Raw genomic sequence first — 19,159 nt, 5'->3', positions numbered from 1 at the left:
TGCAAATAGACTTGAGCTGTTTATGACATTTTACGTGCCACATCCTGATCCTCTGATCATTTTATTTTAACATCCACTACCCATCAAGTCTGCAGCACTGTTGGGAGCATAGCAGGACCACATATTGTGTTTGTTGTGAAATCTTTACTCGTGCTAACTAGCAGATAATATAGCAGTTAGTTTGCCTGAATATCTGTTCAACAATTATGTCCTGTCTTAATTTAGCATGACTATTTATATCTGATAAAAAATTTCCCTCACATAGACAAAAATGTTGGTACAAATATATGTGCTATAATGAAATATTCTCTGCATACTTTTATCGTTGTTCCTAAGCATCTTTGCTAATGGAAAGCTTACAAAGGACTCACTGGGTATGGTGGAGATAGTAAATGAGCACTTTGCATTGTTCTTCACTCTTGAAGATGATGCTTGACTGTCAGAATTCAATGATGTTAACAATAAAACTCTTTGTATCAAAAAAATATTGTTTTAGATAGCATTAGGAACCTTAAAGTAGATAGGGCAGCCAGTTCCCATGATCCACCCGAGTGTCCACGGGGAGATGGGACAGGTGCTGTGCGAGCCCCTTGCCCGTATCTTTAATAGCTCACTGGAGTCCAGAACTGTTCTTTTAGACTAGAAGGAGGCTAATGTAGTTCCAATTTTTAAAAAAGGGTAACTATAGGCCAATTACTTGATGTCAGTAATAGGGAAAATACTTGAGGGAATCATTAGGAATGTCCTAGGCAAAGAAGGGCATATCAGGGACACCCAACATGGCTTAAAAAAGGAGGTCCTGTCTTACTAATTCGATTGTATGTTTTGAAGAAGTCATGAAGGTGGTGAATGAGGGAAACCCAGTAGACATTGTCTTCCTAGACTTCCCAAATACTTTTGACAAGATCGAAACCTCCAGTATTAGTGGTAATATATTGAGCTGGATTGAGAACTACTGGGAGACCACAGGCAGAAAGTAGTTGTAGATGGATTTAGATCTGCTTTGGAGACTGGTCACCAGTGGCGTCCCGCAGGGATTGGTGTTGGGACCGTTGCTGTTTACTATTTTTATTAATGATCTAGATGTAGGTGTTGGGAAGCGATCTACAGGTTTACAGATGATACCAAGATATGTGCCTGAGTCAAAGACTGTACAGGATGTTCCACTACTACAGACAGATCTAGACGCGCTGGGGAATTGGGCTTCTGATTGGCAAATGATGTTTAACTTGGAAAAATGCAATGTTATGCGTGTGGGCAGGGCGAATGCGGAACATGCATACACCCTTCTCGGAAAAGTACTAAAGCCGGTGAAAAAGAGAGATCTGGGCATTCTAATGCATAGATCTCTAAAGATTTGTGACCGATGCTGTGAAGCAATCAAGAGCAAATAGGGTGTTCGAGTGTATCTATAGGACAATTGACTATAACACTAAGCATATTGTTTTCCTTATCATTGGTTTCATGGCCAATATCTGATATAATGTAGCTCAAATATATCACTTGCATTTTTTCTTCTACTTTGAATCTGCCAATACATTTAGTTCATGCTTGGTGTGAATCTGGATCATACCTACAGTACTATTTTGAAGAGGAGCAGGGAAGTTCTCCCAACATTTGTCCCTCGACTAACATCACTAAAAACAGATTATCTGGTCATTATCTCATTGCTGTTGGTGGGAGCTTGCTGTGCGGAAATTGGCTGCTGCGTTTTCTACATTACAACAGTGATTACATTTCAAAAGTACTTCATTGTAAAGCGCTTTGGGACATCCTGAGGTTGTGAAAGGCACTATACAAATGCAAGTCTTTCTTTCTCCTTGCGTTGTGCACAAAATCTGCTGGTAAAGAACAGGCAAGCTGTTCGGTTTTAAAGAAAACTGGAGGCTTCCAGAAGGAAGCAAACTCAAATCTCTTGTTTTTTTTACCAAGGAGAGATACAGGAAACTCTCGTTTAAACGGCACCTAAATATCCGGAATTCTCTATTAACCGGCAAAATTCTCACTCCGAAAACAGCACCTCAATAACCGGAAATGTGTCCGAGTCGGAGTCTCCCGCGGTGGCCGAGTCAGTCAGTGAGGGTAGTTCTCCAAACTGCCACTACTCAGCTTCTTGGCGCTGTCGGAAGTCCAAACACCTCAATAACAGGAGTCTGACTCTTTGTTAAAAATAGCCTCGGTAGATAACCCTCTCCGTCATCTGGAATTTTTAATCAACCGGCACCATCCCGGTCCCGTCGGTGCCGGATACCAAAGAGTTTCCTGTATCTATGTATAATTAGGAGAGCATGAGAGGATCCAGAATGAGGTGAGTTTAAAAGGACTCTCCGCTATCTCTTAAAGGGGGATTTGCCATGGGACACCAGTATGGGTCATCCCTCTGTACTTGGTCTTCCAGGAGGAGGAGCAGTGGGATCAGAGAAGAATCCAACTGCTTCAGGGAAGACTGAGGAGGGTCATGAGAAATGATCACTTTTTTGGTGTGTGGTCTCTTTAACTGGCTGCGCCACCCATTCAAATTTTCGCACGTGTGGTTCCTTCTATTGAAAAGCCAGTGAGCAGCCTCCGCGGGACCTCCAGTTTTCCGCACAACTTAGCAGGAATGTTGCTCATGAGGTACCCAGCTATCTAGACTAAATGGAGCACACTACTTTTGTTTTCAACTGTCCTGAGGAGCAGTGTTCCAAAAGATGCCTTCTGTGAGTTATGCAAGATACTGGAATCAGACCTGAAACTATCTTCAAGAAATTCCACCGCTCTGTCCATGGAAGTGCTGGCTGGCATTTTCTGCATTGGATCATTGCAGTCTCGTGCAGGGGATCTCTGCAACATTTCACACTCAGCTGTCTGCCATTGCATCAGGCTGCTGACCCTATATAATACAATTATTATTTTTGATGGTATTTTACGAAAGGTGAAAGTGTGAAATTTGGAAAACTGGAAAGATTTTAAAAAGTGCTGTATGGGTTTATTGGCTGGCTGTTCTGTTCTAATGTACATATCTGCTTCAGTGTTTTTTATAGCTTCATTAAATCGGAAACTTGTGGCTACCAGAGGCAACTTTTATAGACACAATGTAATCTTCGACCAGAGCGCCAAAGGATAGTATATGTTGCCCCACTCTACACGGCAGCAGATAATTCAGTCATGTAAGAATTTGCACCTGCTCTGATTTCCACTAACTCATGTGATTTGCTCTTCCCCTTACTGAGTAAAAGTGCCCACTTCACATGGGTCCTTTTAAACTAAATGTGAATAACGTCTTTTGTAAATGGCCTAATTCAGATACTTCCTGGTTTTCTGCCCCATCGTGCAGTGCAGCACAGCACATTCATCAGACTGTAATCATTGCCTTCCAATACATAACCAGTACTGCATCAGGGGGACCAGGTGCTGCCCAAACGTAGAGGAGATTGAATTCTATTCAGGTCATTGGTTCCCAGGTAAATGGCGTATTTAGTGGTGTTTTAACTCCTCTTTGTTCAAATAGCAAATGCTCAGCCATCTGTCTGCACACATACTAACATGTTTCACCAATTAAAGAGTGAGTGCTAATGAAGCCAACAAATTTATTATTCTCAAGAGGTGTTTGTTAGAAATATACTTTATTAGAGAAAACAATGAACCTGATAACCTCAAAACTTCCTAATTCTTGGCAATCCAGAATGCCATATGGATTTAAAAAACAAACAAAACAGAAAATGCCCAGCACGCCCCTCAAAAAGAGAAACTTGGAGGGAGGGGGTGGGGGGAGTCTGCACCTGAAATGTTTAATCTGGTTCTTGTCCTTTTCAGAAGCTGACAGACCTGCTGTGTACGTATGTCCACATTTACAGCCTTCACAATTTTCCACTGCAACAAAGCAATGGTTTGTGTGCTAGTTTGACAGAGCAAACAGACTCTGGGCAGCTGCCTACAAATGTTAATCACCATTGCTGGCCTGGGGGGGAGAAAAACGAGCAGCCACATCGCAAGGAGAGCTATTAATGTTTTTCCTAGTGCCTCGAGTGAGTGCGCTGATGATGTATACAGAGTTCTGAGTCGCTAGACAGTAGTAAATGAGCTGCAATTCCCATGATGCCTTGCTATGGTTTAAACAATTACGTTTAATCTGAGTGGAAGGCATGAAGCATTTGGTAATGTGCCAAATCTCTGTTCATTAGCTGTTGAGGGGCTTTCAGCAACGTGAAACAGTGTTAAATTAATTATTATAATCATAGCCAGAAAACCGCATGAGTCATTTAATAAGTTTTAACTGTTACAATAAACTTGAATGAAAAGCGTATGTCTGAATTTCAAGCCATGGCATATTAGTAATCCAATCAATGAAGCATAGCCGCTGTCTAATACCCATTAAGCAGCTCATCAGAGTTTACAGTATGTGTCAAAAAGTGTTGCCATGAGTCCGGCCTCCAATATGTATACAAGCAGTAATATACGTGAATTTTTGGAGTGTTCGTACAATCTATTATGGTTAAAACATTGGTGGCCATTTGCAAGTGGGTTTCCTTGCCAATTCGCAGGACTCGATCTGCACAAAATCAGCCCTGAATATAGTAAATGTTGCTGTTTGATTTTAAATTTATAAAAGCAAAGTGTGCTTTCCAACCAGACTTCAATATGCCAAAAGAGGGAAAAAATGGCAGTGTCAGCGCATCAGACACTTTGTTTTATCTTATGATAAAAATGTAGTTGGTCATTTCTATCCTGTAATTCCCACTTGTAACTTTCAACACGCTCATTGCTTCAAAATCCTTGTCAGCTCCCTACCTTGCCTCTGGCTATTCTTGCCATACCCTGAAGCAATGCTTGCTTTCCTCTTATTTCCCCTGTGAATGACGAGTACCTTTCTGCAGTCTTTGCATTTATTGTATTTAGTTCACGAATACGAAGAAGAAGGAGTTCACGAAAACGAAAGATGCCCTCGTGTTTTAATAGCACTCTTGCCTCTGAGTCAGAAGCTCATGGGTTCAAGTCCCACTCCAGAGTGCCACTCCAGGGACCATAATCTAGGCTGACACTCCAGTGCATTACTGAGGGAGTGCTACACTGTTGGAGGTGCTGCCTTTCAGATGAGACGTTAAATGGAGGCCCTGTCTGCCCCCTCAGGTGGATGTAAAAGATCCCATGGCACTATTCGAAGAGGAGCAGGGGAGTTCTTCTGGTGTCCTGGGCAATGTTTATCCCTCAACCATTTATCTCATTACTGTTTGTGGGACTTTGCTGTGCGCAAATTGGCTGCTGCATTTCCTATATTACAACAGTGAGCACACTTCAAAAGTACTTTACAACCAGTGAGGTCGTGAAAGGTGCTATATCAATGCAAGTTCTCTCTTCTGGCCAAGCACCCCAAGAAATGTATTTGCCTCATTGCTTTATCAAACTGTGGCAAACAATTCCCCCAATCCCTTTCCTGTTCCTCCTCCTGCAGTATCTTAACTCTACTTTGATCAGGTATTCTCTTACATTTGTCAACATTGATGGCTATTTACTGATAATATCTGCAGTGAGGTTTTGCCTTCCATACCAGTCTGTATCCTATATTCCTTCGTAGCAAGAGGGTTCGAGTACAAGAACAAGGATGTCTTGCTGCAGTTGTACAGGGCCTTGGTGAGACCACACCTTGAGTATTGTGTGCAGTTTTGGTCGCCTTACCCGAGGAAGGACGTTCTTGCCATGGAAGGAGTGCAGCGAAGATGCACCAGGCTGATACCTGGGATGGCAGGAATGACGTATGAGGAGAGATTGTGTCGATTGGGCTTATACTCACTGGAGTTTAGAAGATTGAGAGGGGATCTCATCGAAACCTATAAAATTCTGTCAGGCCTGGACAGACTAGATACAGGAAGGATGTTTCTGATGGCCGGGGAGTCCAGAACCAGGGGTCATAGTTTAAGGATAAGGGGTAAGCCATTTAGGACTGAAATGAGGAGGAATTTCTTCACCCAGAGAGTGGTGAACCTGTGGAATTCTCTGCCACAGAGGGCGGCGGAGGCCAGTTCATTAAGTATATTCAAGAAAGAGTTGGATATATTTCTTAAGGCTAAAGGGATCAAGGGATATGGGGAGAAGGCAGGGACTGGGTACTGAATTTGGATGATCAGCCATGATCTCATTGAATGGCGGAGCAGGCTCTAAGGGCCGAATGGCCTACTCCTGCTCCTATTTTCTATGTATCTAGTCATCTGCTTGATAATCCCTTGGTCAAATACATTGTGGATAAATAGTGGCATGAATGCTCTTTCCACGGTGAAAATGCCCAGTTCTAATGCCATGGTGATTTTTTTAAATTACTGTTTATCTTTTCATGTATTATATTCAACACAAGTGAATGCTGTGTTGTCTGGTACGGGGAGGGGGTGTGGAATAGGTAGCTTGCCTGTTATTTTTGTACGCAATTCCCCTTTCTTTGCCTTATATAATGTAATCTGCCAGTTCTCATTTACACTGGTTCTGCAAAGCACGGAGAGCATTTCTCTGTCATTTGTATATCGTCCCATGGGCCCTATAGCTAGCTTTAAAATCTGCCTCGAGTTCACGTGAAGGCTCTGGTTTCTAAATCAAATGCTTCACTTTGTGCACATTCCACCCAACATTTCACAGGAGGCTTCAGAAGCTTGGTGGTTATAAAATTCAGCATGCAGCAGCATTTGTGGCCCAGGTCAAGAACCATGCAGAGCCTATCCACAAATCGCTGCCTTCCATCCCCATGCGGAAGGTGTTCCATATTTATTGTATAGCCAACTTCTCCTTTCTTCTGGAATTTCAATTTGCTGTGAAGCTGTGATGGGAACCTATTCAGCAGAGAGCGCAAACTCATCAGCGGTGATTTTTTGAATGACTATATTCTTTCTTTTGGCTCCTGGTCTCGTACCAGCTCCATACTCGAACTGACAAGTTGCCTTCATGAAAGGTTCAGGTGGCTAGATGCTGCAGGCCACAAATAGATCGTGCTAGGAAAAAGTTTGGCCCAGCAAAGCTATGTTTGAAGTATCCTAGCCTGCTTCATCAGATGGTAACGCCCAAAGTGAATCATGTCGCTGACCAGACCACTTGTGTTGTGTTCTGTATACAAATGTCGAAAGTATTACAGGATAAAGTAGAGCCCTCCCTTTTTTACAGCTCAGCGGAAGGTTTTCAAGAATACATTTGAAAAATACTGACATCTCACAGTTAATTCACATACAGTTCTACTATGGTGCAATGTTGGAATGGGGTATTTTGAAACTAAACAAAAATGTGCTAAGTTGATGCGGGTTAGCAATGGAACTACAAACAACTGGATATTTATCATACTTGTGCTTCGGATTATTAGAAAAACAAAAGTGCCCCTTCAATTTGTTTTCTCTATTATTTTCTTTGCTGTTCACAAATAAGCTTCACTGGGGATTAGTCTTCATGTAGTGACATTGTAAACAAAGGCAGAAAGCTTTCCTCTGGTTGGTATTTGTAGTGAAATCGCAAACGTATTTGTGTACTAGAATTAACAAGGAGAGCAGATTTTCAGCTTGGCTCAGTGGTTGCAATCCCGCCTCTGATTCAGAAGGTTTGTGATTTCAAACTTCCACACTAGGGCTTCAGTGCAGTACGGAAAGGGTTCTGTATTGTCAGAGGTGCTGTCCTTTGGATAAGATGTTAAATATCCCCATGGCACTATGTGAAGAAGAGTAGAGCGTTCTCCCAGTGGCCTGGCCAGCATTCTGCCCTCAACCAACACCCCCCAAAAGTGGATTCATTGTCCATTCATCTCATTGCTGTTTTGGGGACCTTCCTGAGCACAAAATGGGTGCCACATTCACCTGCACAACAATGCTACTATATTAAAAAGTAATTCATGTATGTGAAACACTTTGGGATGTTCTGACATATGATAAGGAGCTATACTTTCTTACGCATGAGGCACTAGAAGAAATCATTGCCACATTTATTCTTAGCAAACAGTTCTCTCTGAACTCATTACAAATGATGAGCTTTTGGTACCTTAACTTTGTTGTTCTAATCAGATCCAGATACTGAAACACAGGTATGATAAACACCCAGTTTTTTGCAGTTCCATTACTAAAGCATATGAACTTATTGCATTATTTTTAGTTCCAAAATACCCTTTTCCACCACATTTCCGTAATAGAATTGAATGAAGATTAACTGTGAGATGTTAGTATTTTTTCATATATATTTGTAGTTTTAATTAAGAAAAACCTTCTGTTTAACCTTGTTCACTGGACTGTAGTCAATTTATAGCTGTAGTGCAAGCATGCGACAGCGAAGGCTACTGTTAATTAGACCATTAGCACTTTTCCATCTCAGATGAGTGGAGGTCAAATTCACAGGTCCCTAGTGAGCCCTTAAAAAGTCACACTGCACATAGCGTGAATAGCAATGATGCAGTTTAATGTCTTCAAGGGTGTTGGCTGCGGAAGGAATCTGGGACCAAGAACTCAGGACGATGTGGTTTGTATATGGATTAATAAAAAACGTGTAATCCTAATCAGTTTTAGCAGTGCAGTAATCTGATGAGTGGATACTTTTTAAAAATGCAAGCCAGGATAGGAGCAATGTGGGAAAGCTTCTGAAAATAACCTTCATTGAAGTTGACCCTCATGCAAACAGACTCCATTGTAAAAAAAAAAACCGCTATGCTAAACTTGATTGCCAGGTTGCGGGTCAAAGCTCTTCGTAGTCCAACCATGGTAATAAAAGGAGCTGAGGTCAAATGTAGCTCCCAGCGTAGCTCATCTAACTCAACAGAGACCCGAGATGGAACGCAGGGCTCTGTTGATGTGTATGATTCAGTAAAAAGAAAGAAAGACTTGCATTTATATAGCGCCTTTCACGACCACCGGATGTCCCAAAGTGCTTTACAACCAATGAAGTACTCTTTGAAGTGTAGTCACTGTTATAATGTAGGAAAAGTGGCAACCAATTTGCGCACAGCAAGCTCTCACAAACAGCAAAGTGATGACCAGATGATTTGTTTTTTTAGTTTTTTAGGGATAAATATTGGCCAGGACACCAGGGATAACTCCCCTGCTCTTCTTTGAAATAGTGCCATGGGATCTTTTACGTCCACCTGAGAGCGCAGACAGGGCCTCGGTTTAATGTCTCATCTGAAAGGTAGTGCCTCCAACAGTTCAGCATTCTCTCGGTACTACACTGAAGTGTCAGCCTGGGTTTTTGTGCTCAAGTCTCTGGAGTGGGACTTCAACCCACAACCTTTTTGACTCGGAGGTGAGAGTGCTACCAACTGAGCCACTGGCTGACACCTAATCACACTAAGCCTTTTGGGTATGTTAGTTTGGTGGTTATGTGACAGAGATTGTGAGTTCAAGTCCTGCTATGGTAAGTTGTAAAATTTAGTTCAACAAATCTGGTAATTTGTGGGCTAGCACCTGAAAAAAGTAACCGTAAATGTGCTTGATTGGTGTAAAAAGCCACCTGGTGCACTTATGTCCTTCAGGGAAGGGAACCAGGTCTGGTCTGCACGTGACTAGTCGCATACTACATGGATGACTCCTAATGCCCTCTGAAGTGGAGTAAGTATAGGCAATGAATGTGGCCTTGCCAGCGTCATCCACATCCTACTAACCAGCCTTTCAGGAGCTCCAACAATGCATATTAAATGTGCAAGTTTAATAAAAGAACTCCTCATCCGCAGCTTTTTTTAAAAATGTATCGTCCTGAGTTCTTGGTCACAGATTCCTGCCGTAGCCACCATCCTTGAAGACATTAAACTGCATCATTGCTATTCATCATGTGTGCAGTGTGACTTTGACCCCTCTGCTGTTTCCTTGTAGGAAAAATTGCACTTAAGGTTCTGCACTATACATCTGTGTGATACTCCGTTCATCACCTCAAATTGCTCCTGCTGCTATTAGCACAGTGGGAGATCGGTATCCACAAGTATATGGAAGTATATAGCTCAAAATGCTCTTTCTGGGCATGACCCAAGATTGGAAGAAGAAAAGAACCAGAGGGGAAATGTGGAGAATTTTCTTTACACAAGGAGTTGTGATCTGGAACACACTGCCTGAAAGGGTGGTGGAAGCAGATTCAATAGTAACTTTCAAAATGGAATTGGATATGTACTTGAAAAGAAAAAATTGCAGGGCTATAGGGAAAGAGCAAAGGAGTGGGACTAATTGGACAACTCTTTCAAAGGCACGATGGGCTAAATGGCCTCCTTCTGTGCTGTTTGATTCGATGAAAATATGCTCGGCATTTGTCACAGTTAAAGGGAACCTAGAACAAAAAATTCACAGCTTCCAATACAACTCACTCCAAAACAAGTGACGGCACAGTTTGCTAATAATTCACTCTCTGGGAACCATACAAACCATCTGTTGCACGGAAGTATTTTATGCAGCTTTTTCTCTTGAAAGCAAAGGATCCTTAAACAACGTGTGATATCCAAAGCCATACTGTATTATGATACAGAGAAACAAATTGGAAATGATGTATGTGATTGCACATTATCACCATTTGTACATGTTAGTTTGAATCCTATATTTTCAAGCCAACAGGTGTCGTTCCATGAGAGTAGGAAAGCAATGAACAGTTAATTTTTTAAAGGAAAACCTTAAAGCACTGGCAGAATGTATAAGCACCACACTTAAGCACACGAAGAACAAGTCTTTTTTTAAATCAAGGTGATGTATGTTAGTGCTGGGGAATGGAACACTTTTCATTTACAAGGTCAGCTAGCATGGGGGCAAGGATGGGAAGTTAGGTGGTCAACATTGGCATGGCCCCAGGGAGGCCTGCACACCTGCCTCAGTTGGGGTAGTATGTGGACCTACATGATGGGAGGAAATGCATTTTTAAGTTGTGATGGGGAAGGATTAAAATAGTGATTAGAAATGTAATCAAAGAAGTACATTATTTGACGACCACTCCCTTGCACATTTGAGAGTCAAAATGAGCACTGCATGGAACAAGATTTAGGTTAAAAATAAATCTCACGATGAGCCAGCCCAGTGTGACAAGTATGTTAGTGTGCTGACACCCTGTGGCCCAGTGATGTAGGGCATGGCTTCTGCCCTGTGGTTCCCTTTCTTGGTGTGCATTGGAGGCATGGAAGAATCAAATGTAAGTCAAGTTGCAATTGGCTGGTTGAAGTATCGGAGAATTATGGGAAACTGTTGTTTGCTTGGTCTGATGATGGTGCATAGTGCCGAGAGGTAAAAGTGGAAGGTTTCTTATTGAATAGGCAATCATTAGGTTACCTCTGTGGCTCAGCTGCCAAAACCATACAGGCCAAAAGTTTTCAGGTCCTACTCCCAGTCAGTGCTGAGTTTGCTAACTTCAGGGTGCCAGTAGGGTGCTACAGTTAGTCTCGAGGCCTGCGGGCTAGAGAGAGGAAATCACCCAGGGGGGTTCCTTTTCCTGATCACTTTCGTAATTTCTGTTGGATGAGAACAGGTTCTGGCTTGGCTGTGTGATCCTGCCATTAAATAGACTGGCCAACACTCGGTGTCTAGCCTCACATATCAAGAATGCCACTTAGAGGAGGTACTTAATGATGACTGATGCCCATGGTACCACAAGGGACTGACCTTCACCAGCCACTGGGTTTCTTTTGAAAATTGGCACTGAGGGCAGACGGGGCCTCGGTTTAACGTCCCATCCGAAAGATGGCACCTCTGACAATGCAGCACTCCCTCAGTACAGCACAGGGAGTGTCAACCTAGATTTTTGTGCTCAAGTCTCTGGAGTAGGACTTGAACCCGCAAACTTCTGACTCAGACGCGAGAGGGTGCTACCTACTGAGGAACCCCTGAATATGTTTAGAGCATAGGCAGTTGGTTCCTAATAGACCCATTTTTGAAATGAACCCAGCAGATGATAGAGAAAAATTCCTTGTAATGAAAGTAGGAGTTTAAGCCATTGATGCAACATTGTTTATAGGCATATAAACATGACATGCCTATAAACATGTTGGGCACTTAACAGAAATTTAAGGACAAAAATTAGGCCAGGTTTCATTGCAAGATCTATTCAATCTCTTATGTTCTGGAGAAAGCACTGGCGCTAAGACATCCCTCAGTTTTCGTGCTGTTATATTGCTATTTTTGCATCAATGTAGAATGATTTTAGATATATATTCTTACAAACCCAACAATATACCTCCGCAATCAGATTGGCAATCTCACTCCTGAGAACATTTAACACGAGGTGTGGGACCACCTCAGGAGGTTTTCTCACTGCCTGGGGTTTGTACTGAGTGCAGTCAAGGGTGAAGTCACTTTTTAAAAGGTTCCCATACATGCGCTTAGCCTCTTTTGTCACTGGCATGAGTGTAATGCACAACGGTTTAACACATTTATGCCAACTGTATATTCTAGACAGGTACCTGTGTGCGACCAGTGCCTTTAATATAATGATGCCCTTAAAAGTGTCCAAGCAGATTTTACATAGAATGTATAGCACAGAAGCAGGCCATTCAGCCTAACTGGTCCATACCGGTGTCAATGCTCCACATGAGTCTCCTCCCACTCTTCTTCATCTCACCCTATCAGCATATCCGTCTACATAAGCAAAATATTGTGGATGCTGGAAATCTGTCGAAAGGTCATCAACCTGAAATGTTAACTCTGTTTTTCTCCCCACAAATGCTTCCTGACCTGCTGAGTATTTCCAGCTTATCTTTCTATTCCTTTCCCTCATGTGTTTATCTAGCTTTCCCTTAAATACATCTATACTGTTTGCCTCAACTACCTATGGTAGCGAGTTCCACATTCTCAACACTCTCTGGGTAAAGAAGTTTCTCCTGAATTCCCTATTGGATTTATTAGTGACTATCTTGTATTTATGGCCCCTAGTTTTGTTCTTCCCCATAAGTGGAAACATCTTCTCTACGTCTACCCTATCAAACCCTTTCACAAATAGTACCAAACTTGACCAGGAGCTTTCTTTCATCCGACTGCTAACTGTTTCATGATTAAGTTGAAGCTGCCTAAGTTGATGTACTGATTACCATTGATGTACGATCTCCAGAAGTTCAATTTAATTAGATTTCAACCAATTGCATAAGTTACTTACAGCCACTAAACAGTGGATGTGTTTTGGGATAAAAATGGGACAGTGAAAGCTTTCCCTTTATTTATGTGTGATTACTAAAATTTGCACAATACTAATTGCATGTTCAAAAATGGCCTGTAAAATTTGTGGACAATCGAAATGTTAGTGTTCTCCAAGTGTTAAATTGGTACTACAAAATATTGAGCTGCCTGGTTCTACGCTTGCTGTGTACAATGTCTGAGATGGTGAATGTGTCTATTTTCTAGTCTTCACTCGGTATGTTTTTTTGAATAATGGTTGATTATCCAAAATTATCTAATGTGGGGGTTTCACAAAAATAGTGCTGTGAACAATTGAACTCTGGTTGATCTCTACATTTCATTATGTCTTTTAGGAATAAATTTGTCCCGTACCAAATTGCTGAAATGTTCACCTTTAAATTGTCTCCTCAGCAATATCTTTGGTTTGCGGCCTGTTGATTATGCAAATTCTGAAGAAATGATTGCCGCTCTACAGCACTCCCCTAAAGATGACAACCCAGTTGCTGAGCAGTGCTTTTCTGTATGTATTCTGTGTTGGGACCTGATGCTTTTAGTTTTTAACGATTTTAGTATCTAGTAACTACCTATTCATTATTGCTAATTGTCTTTAACGATCACAACATCTTTTATTTCTGCAATATGCTATGAAATAGACTTTAATGGATACTTAAAAGCTCCTTTCAACACTGGTATTGTCCAATTCATTTTTGTCGATTGACTGGTGTGCAGTTCCATGAAGGCTTTTAGTATATCACCCAAGTGGCCATTCTTGTTTGAACATAGTTGGTGACTGTATGCTCTTCTACTATGGATGGTACCACAGACAGACAAGCCTAATCTCCTCTCTCGATCTCCACATGCTTTCAGCAAGGATTACTGGACAGTGATTAGGGACGGGTACCCTGGCTGCTTTTTCTTTTTCTCCTCCCTACTCCCTAGCCCAGTTGTTGCACACTAGCTGAGATCAGCTAACTCCATGCAAACCTGAGTCGAACCGAGGCTCAAAACCACATCACATTGTGGACTTACTCAGCCATCGGGGGTAGCTACATTTTCTAATTCAATAAAACACAATTAACGCTATCACTGGCCTGGTTACCAGAGGGAGTAGTAATTACTGGGATTGGGCTCTCTAATCTTTACAGTCCATCTTATGAGTAGTTGTATTTTGTACTCATTTGCTGAATCTCTGCTCGGAGAAGGGTTAAGTTAGTATAAACATTTTGTTGCATTCTTAAACTGATATCAGAGGAGGTGTAACTGATGGAATATTGGTTACGAGTCCATGGTGCTCAGTGCCGTGGTGAGTACATGTTTAATCATTAAGGATGGGTCCCTAGCGGTTTGCATGTCTCTGCATAGATGTTTATCTTATCTTATTTGAGCAAACCTGTTTCTTGTCCTTTCAATGAATAGGTTACTGCCAGCCAGCAGAGAGATGGACCTATAGTGTTGCTGGGAAGCGGACTCCTTCCATCCGACAGGAATAGACTTGACAAATTAATAAAGCTGCTAAAAGCTGGGAACTGCACTGAATTTAGTACCTCAGGTATGTTTTTTTGCAGAGGCATTCCAAATGTCAACTTCCATAGCTTAGCTGGACAAGAACATACAGCCATGTGATGGATGGAAATGACAGTACTTTCTACTATTTTTTTAAAAAAGAGGTTTGAAATTAGCAAAAAATGTTGAAAGGGGTATAGATCGATATTCGAGCAAAGGTGCATTGCATCACTGAATAATTTGAGTTCTATAAGTGCATAAAATAGACAACAAGATCGCCAGTCGAATGGCAATGTTATACCCTGTACTTGCAAACCATGCTGACAATCAAACTTTTATGGTGATAGCCAATTTCAAGCTAATAACTGCTTCCCAACTCTATAAAATGTTGATATAAAAGCAATAATTTATAAGGGTATGGGGAGTCACCTCTCTTAATAGGAAAAATATGAGCAGATTTCACAGGAGAAAGAAGGATGGGCAGGAGGGTGTAACTGAGATTGGAAAGAGGGCACAGGACATGGGATAAGTTCAAAGTTACATAACATGAGGACAATGGGAGAGATGCCTTCAAAACCAAGAGGTTCAGAGTGTGGAAGATCTCAAAAGGTTAGTGGGAATAAGACTTATGAACATACGAGTAATGACAGACAGGAAAAGACCCACTGGTCCATCCAGCCCGTCCCACAAAATTGTGATGCCTGCGTATCACAATATACACACACTCCACCCCACCCAAAACCATGTGATCATCTGGGAAAAGCAGATAAAAATCCAGGCCCATATGGGGGGGGGGGGAAATCTGGGAAATTCCTCTCTGGACCCCCCTGCCCCCAGGCCTTCAAAACTAGTCCAGGAGATCACACTCTGGCCTTGATAATCCTGTACAGTACCTACCTTTTGTAAGAGGTGATCTCCGCCCCAGCCAGAAACAGGTCCAGCTCTCGTGTGATGGTCAGAATGGAGCAACAGAGGGAGGTTCTTTACACAGTTATAAATTAGTCTAAATTATAAATCTGATGGAAGTCTATGGAGATATTAGTTAATGCTACTTTTCAATAATAACACTTCATAGAATCATAGAAATTTACGGCACAGAATGAGTCCATTCGGCCCATGTCTGTGCTGGCCGAAAAAGAGCTATACAGCCAATCCCACTTTTGTGCTCTTGATCCGTAGCCTTGCACTTCAAATGCATATCCAAGTACTTTTTAAATGTGATCGGGGGTGTGTGGGAGGGGGGAAAGGGGGGGTGGGAAGGGGGTGTAGGGGAGGGGAAAGGGAGGGGGGGAGCCAGCAGACCCTCTCCCCTCTGCCCGTGTTGAGAGTTGCGCTGCCGGCGGTTGGAGAAGGCTAGGCCGGGCCCGGGGCCTCGGGCACCCGCACTGACATGGCCCAGCCGAGCCCAGCACCCCGTGCAGCCCAAGCTCCGCAGCCGCCGTTCAGCCGCAGGCCACAAAGCACCCGAGCCTGGCGATGGCTCCGCGGAGCTCCGTACCGCCCCGCCAGCCTTTACAAAGATGGCGGCGGTGGCTACGCTTGGCTCAGTCCAGCCACGCCAGCCTTTGCAAAGATGGTGGCGATCGCGGGCCGCTTGTTGAGCAGGACGGGAGGTGCCTAGCTCGGGCGTGGCTGGGGAGGAGAGGCCGAGGCTTCGAAGCCTGTAGGCGGGGTAACCCTGGAAGGTTGCGGCGCCCGGCGGAGGTAGCGAGTCAACAGGGGGGGGAAAAAGGGTGAAAGGTAGGAAAATTAATGAGGTTAGAGAAAATATTTACAAATTAATTAACTTTTTTTAAAAACAATTTAATTGTGTTTTAAAAGCAACTTTTTTTTTGCTGGAAATCTATATTTGAAAATAAACACGCAGAAAGTGGGAAAAATAAATGAATAGTTAGTAATCGAGATGGCGGCCACTCACCTCAGCTCAGAAGGATTAGGCCCGCCCACACACGCAATGAAACGCCCCCCGTGATGCACCGATTGGTCAACCATCAGGTTAATCCCCTGTACGATTGGTCAACCATCACGTCACTCAACGCTAATGAGCGGAATGTTGCCGTTTTTTGAACCTTTTTTGTATACTGTCTGAACAATTTTTGTCTGACCAAAAGGTAAATGCGCCTATTAGAGTCCCCTAATGATAAGCTTTCTTTTGATATATGTGTAGGTACGCTCTATAACTTTTGATTGTATAGCTGGACAGACAGACGGACCAACCATTATATATATATATATATATATATAGATTCCCTTGCCTTGCTTGCCCTCCCCAAATGCATTACCTCACACTTCTCCGGATTGAATTCCATTTGCCACTTTTCTGCCCACCTGACCAGTCCATTGATACCTTCCTGCAGTCTACAGCTTTCTTCCTCACTATCAACCACATGGCCAATTTTTGTATCATCTGCAAATTTCTTAATCATGCCTCCTACATTGAAGTCTAAATTATTGAAGTATTCCACTTGTTCAGGATGAATCAGACAGATCAAGATGCCGTGGTCAAAAGTTTTTGAGAGACAGGAGAATGAGAGGCATGATTGAACATAGTTGTAGCGATAAACCGGTTGGAAAGGGTAGAGTGCGTTACAAAACCTTCCATGCCAGCTAGAGCAACATCAGTTACTTCACTGGCACAGGTAGAAGGGACGAAAGAATGAAAGCAGCTCTTGAAGCAGGGGAAAGGCAACAAAGAATTCTGCAAGACCATCTCGGTAGGCTAGGTTATAGTGCCAAACAAGAGGGAATAGCTTGCATGTTATACTGCAAGAGGTAGACGGAGCAATAGTCAAAAGACCCAGTGGGGAGACAGTTACAGCCCAAGAGTTAGGATTGAAAATAAATGAATTAGATCGGCTGAATTTTTAGGATGATCAGGGATGCAGCTAAGCTGATTGATGAGTTGTTCAGTCATTCAGATAGCAAAGGATTCTGCACCAGTATTGCACTGATCAATGGAAAAGGTGAACTGGAGCCGTTGCTGAAGATGCACATTGAAATTGCCAAGAATGGTGACTTTGGCAGAAGGGAAGTTGGAGCAGAAAGATTAGATTTTGTTTGATAAAGTTTTTAAAAGTTCTAAAGATTAGGAGATAAATAGAGGGGGAGATATTTTTCACTTATGTACGATCAAATTCAGATAATCGAGCGTCTAAGAGAAACAGGAAGGACATGAGGGTGAACATGAACATATTTCTGGAGCGGAAGTTAAGTAGGGAAAGTTAAGGGGGAAGAAACAAAAGATGAGGGCAGGTGTCCTGAAATGGAATGAGCACAAGATTCAAGATGATGCCACAAAAGTTGCAGAAATGCAGGTTAAAAAATTCCTGGATCCATCACTAGTGCAATCAGTTGAGATAGTGAACGTCCACATCAGTGACTAGTTGGGTTGCTGTATGCAATCCTTTGCCCCAGTTACGATGTCTGTCTGAATGGCTAGATATACTTCTGGAAATAGACACTTACCTAATACATTGAGGCCCTTTACTATCATAACTATCAAGAAGCTCGACACCATCCATCTACCTATCTATATATATAAAAGGATCGTGGTGTCTGTCTGTCTGTCCGGGTCATCACTCAAAAGTTATTGAGCGTACCTACACATGTTATATCAAAAGAAAGCTTATGATTAGGGGAGTCTCATAGGCATATTTACTTTTTGGTCAGACAAAAATTGTTCAAAAATCCGCTCATTAGTGGTTGGCCAATCATACGGGGGAATCCGCTCATTAGCATTGAGTGACGTGAAGGTTGACCAATCCTACGGGGGGAGCGTGCTGCGTCACGGGGGGCGTTTCATGGTGTGTGTGGGCGGGGCCTAATCTTTCAAACTGCCGTTAGTGCCTCACAAAATGGCGGCCGCCCCTCTTCACCCGCAAAATCTCCCTCCGGCTCTCACCTTTTAGCGGGGGGAGAGGCTGCTTTAAATTAAACTCTTCATCTCTTTTGTTTTTCTTTTCTCTGGCCGGCTGCGTGGGAAAACAGACAACCACGCGGCCCAAGAGACAGCGAGCGGGGGAGCGGCGGCGGCGGGCCGCAGCGGGAGCTGAGCTCGGGTGAGCGGCGGCGGGCCGCAGCGGGAGCGGGCCACAGCGGGAGCTGAGCTCCGGTGAGCGGCGGCGGGCCGCAGCGGCAGCTGAGCTCCGGTGAGCGGCGGCGGGCCCCAGCGGCAGCCGGGCCGGGCCTGAGGCGCTACGCCGCGCGCGGGGGCTCCGCTTCACTGGAGCGGCAGGGGTCCATTGGGCCGGGCCTGAGGCGCAGGGGAGGGAGAGAGAGAGAGAGAGAGGGGAGGGAGGGAGAGAGAGAGAGCGGGGAAGGAGGGGGGAGAGGGGAGAGAGAGAGGGAGGGAGAGCTCACCTTCTTTCGGCCGCCGCAATTCAAACTTCCCGCCGACCTCACAAAATGGCGGCCGCCCTTCTTCACCCGCCGGGCTCTGAGTCCAGCCCCTTCCCTGGGGTGTCTTCCTCTCTTTATCTCCTTCCCTCACTCCCTCCTTCCTTCTCTCGCTCTCTCTCTTGATTGGCACTCCATCCACCACCTTCAACATTCACACCCCCCACCACCGGCGCACTGTGGCTGCAGTGTGTACCATCTAC

At 43.5% G+C, this 19,159-nt stretch overlaps 1 protein-coding gene across 2 annotated transcripts in view; it reads left to right on the top strand.

Moving 5' to 3' along the window:
- Window positions 1-19,159, top strand: part of bard1 (BRCA1 associated RING domain 1) — a 188,041-nt gene that overhangs the window by 132,730 nt on the left and 36,152 nt on the right. For both annotated transcript variants that reach the window (XM_085985431.1, XM_085985430.1), the window contains exons 7-8: window positions 13,470-13,578; window positions 14,475-14,607. In XM_085985431.1, the coding sequence (XP_085841557.1) occupies window positions 13,470-13,578; window positions 14,475-14,607 (242 nt within the window). The remainder of the gene's footprint in view (window positions 1-13,469; window positions 13,579-14,474; window positions 14,608-19,159) is intronic.

Source organism: Somniosus microcephalus, chromosome 4, assembly GCF_052327205.1.
Source record: "Somniosus microcephalus isolate GS21.2 chromosome 4, FLI_Smic_1.0, whole genome shotgun sequence".
Classification (NCBI taxonomy): domain Eukaryota; kingdom Metazoa; phylum Chordata; class Chondrichthyes; order Squaliformes; family Somniosidae; genus Somniosus; species Somniosus microcephalus.
The sequence above is the reverse complement of the archived record's forward strand: the minus strand, read 5'-3'. Positions and strand labels throughout refer to the sequence as shown.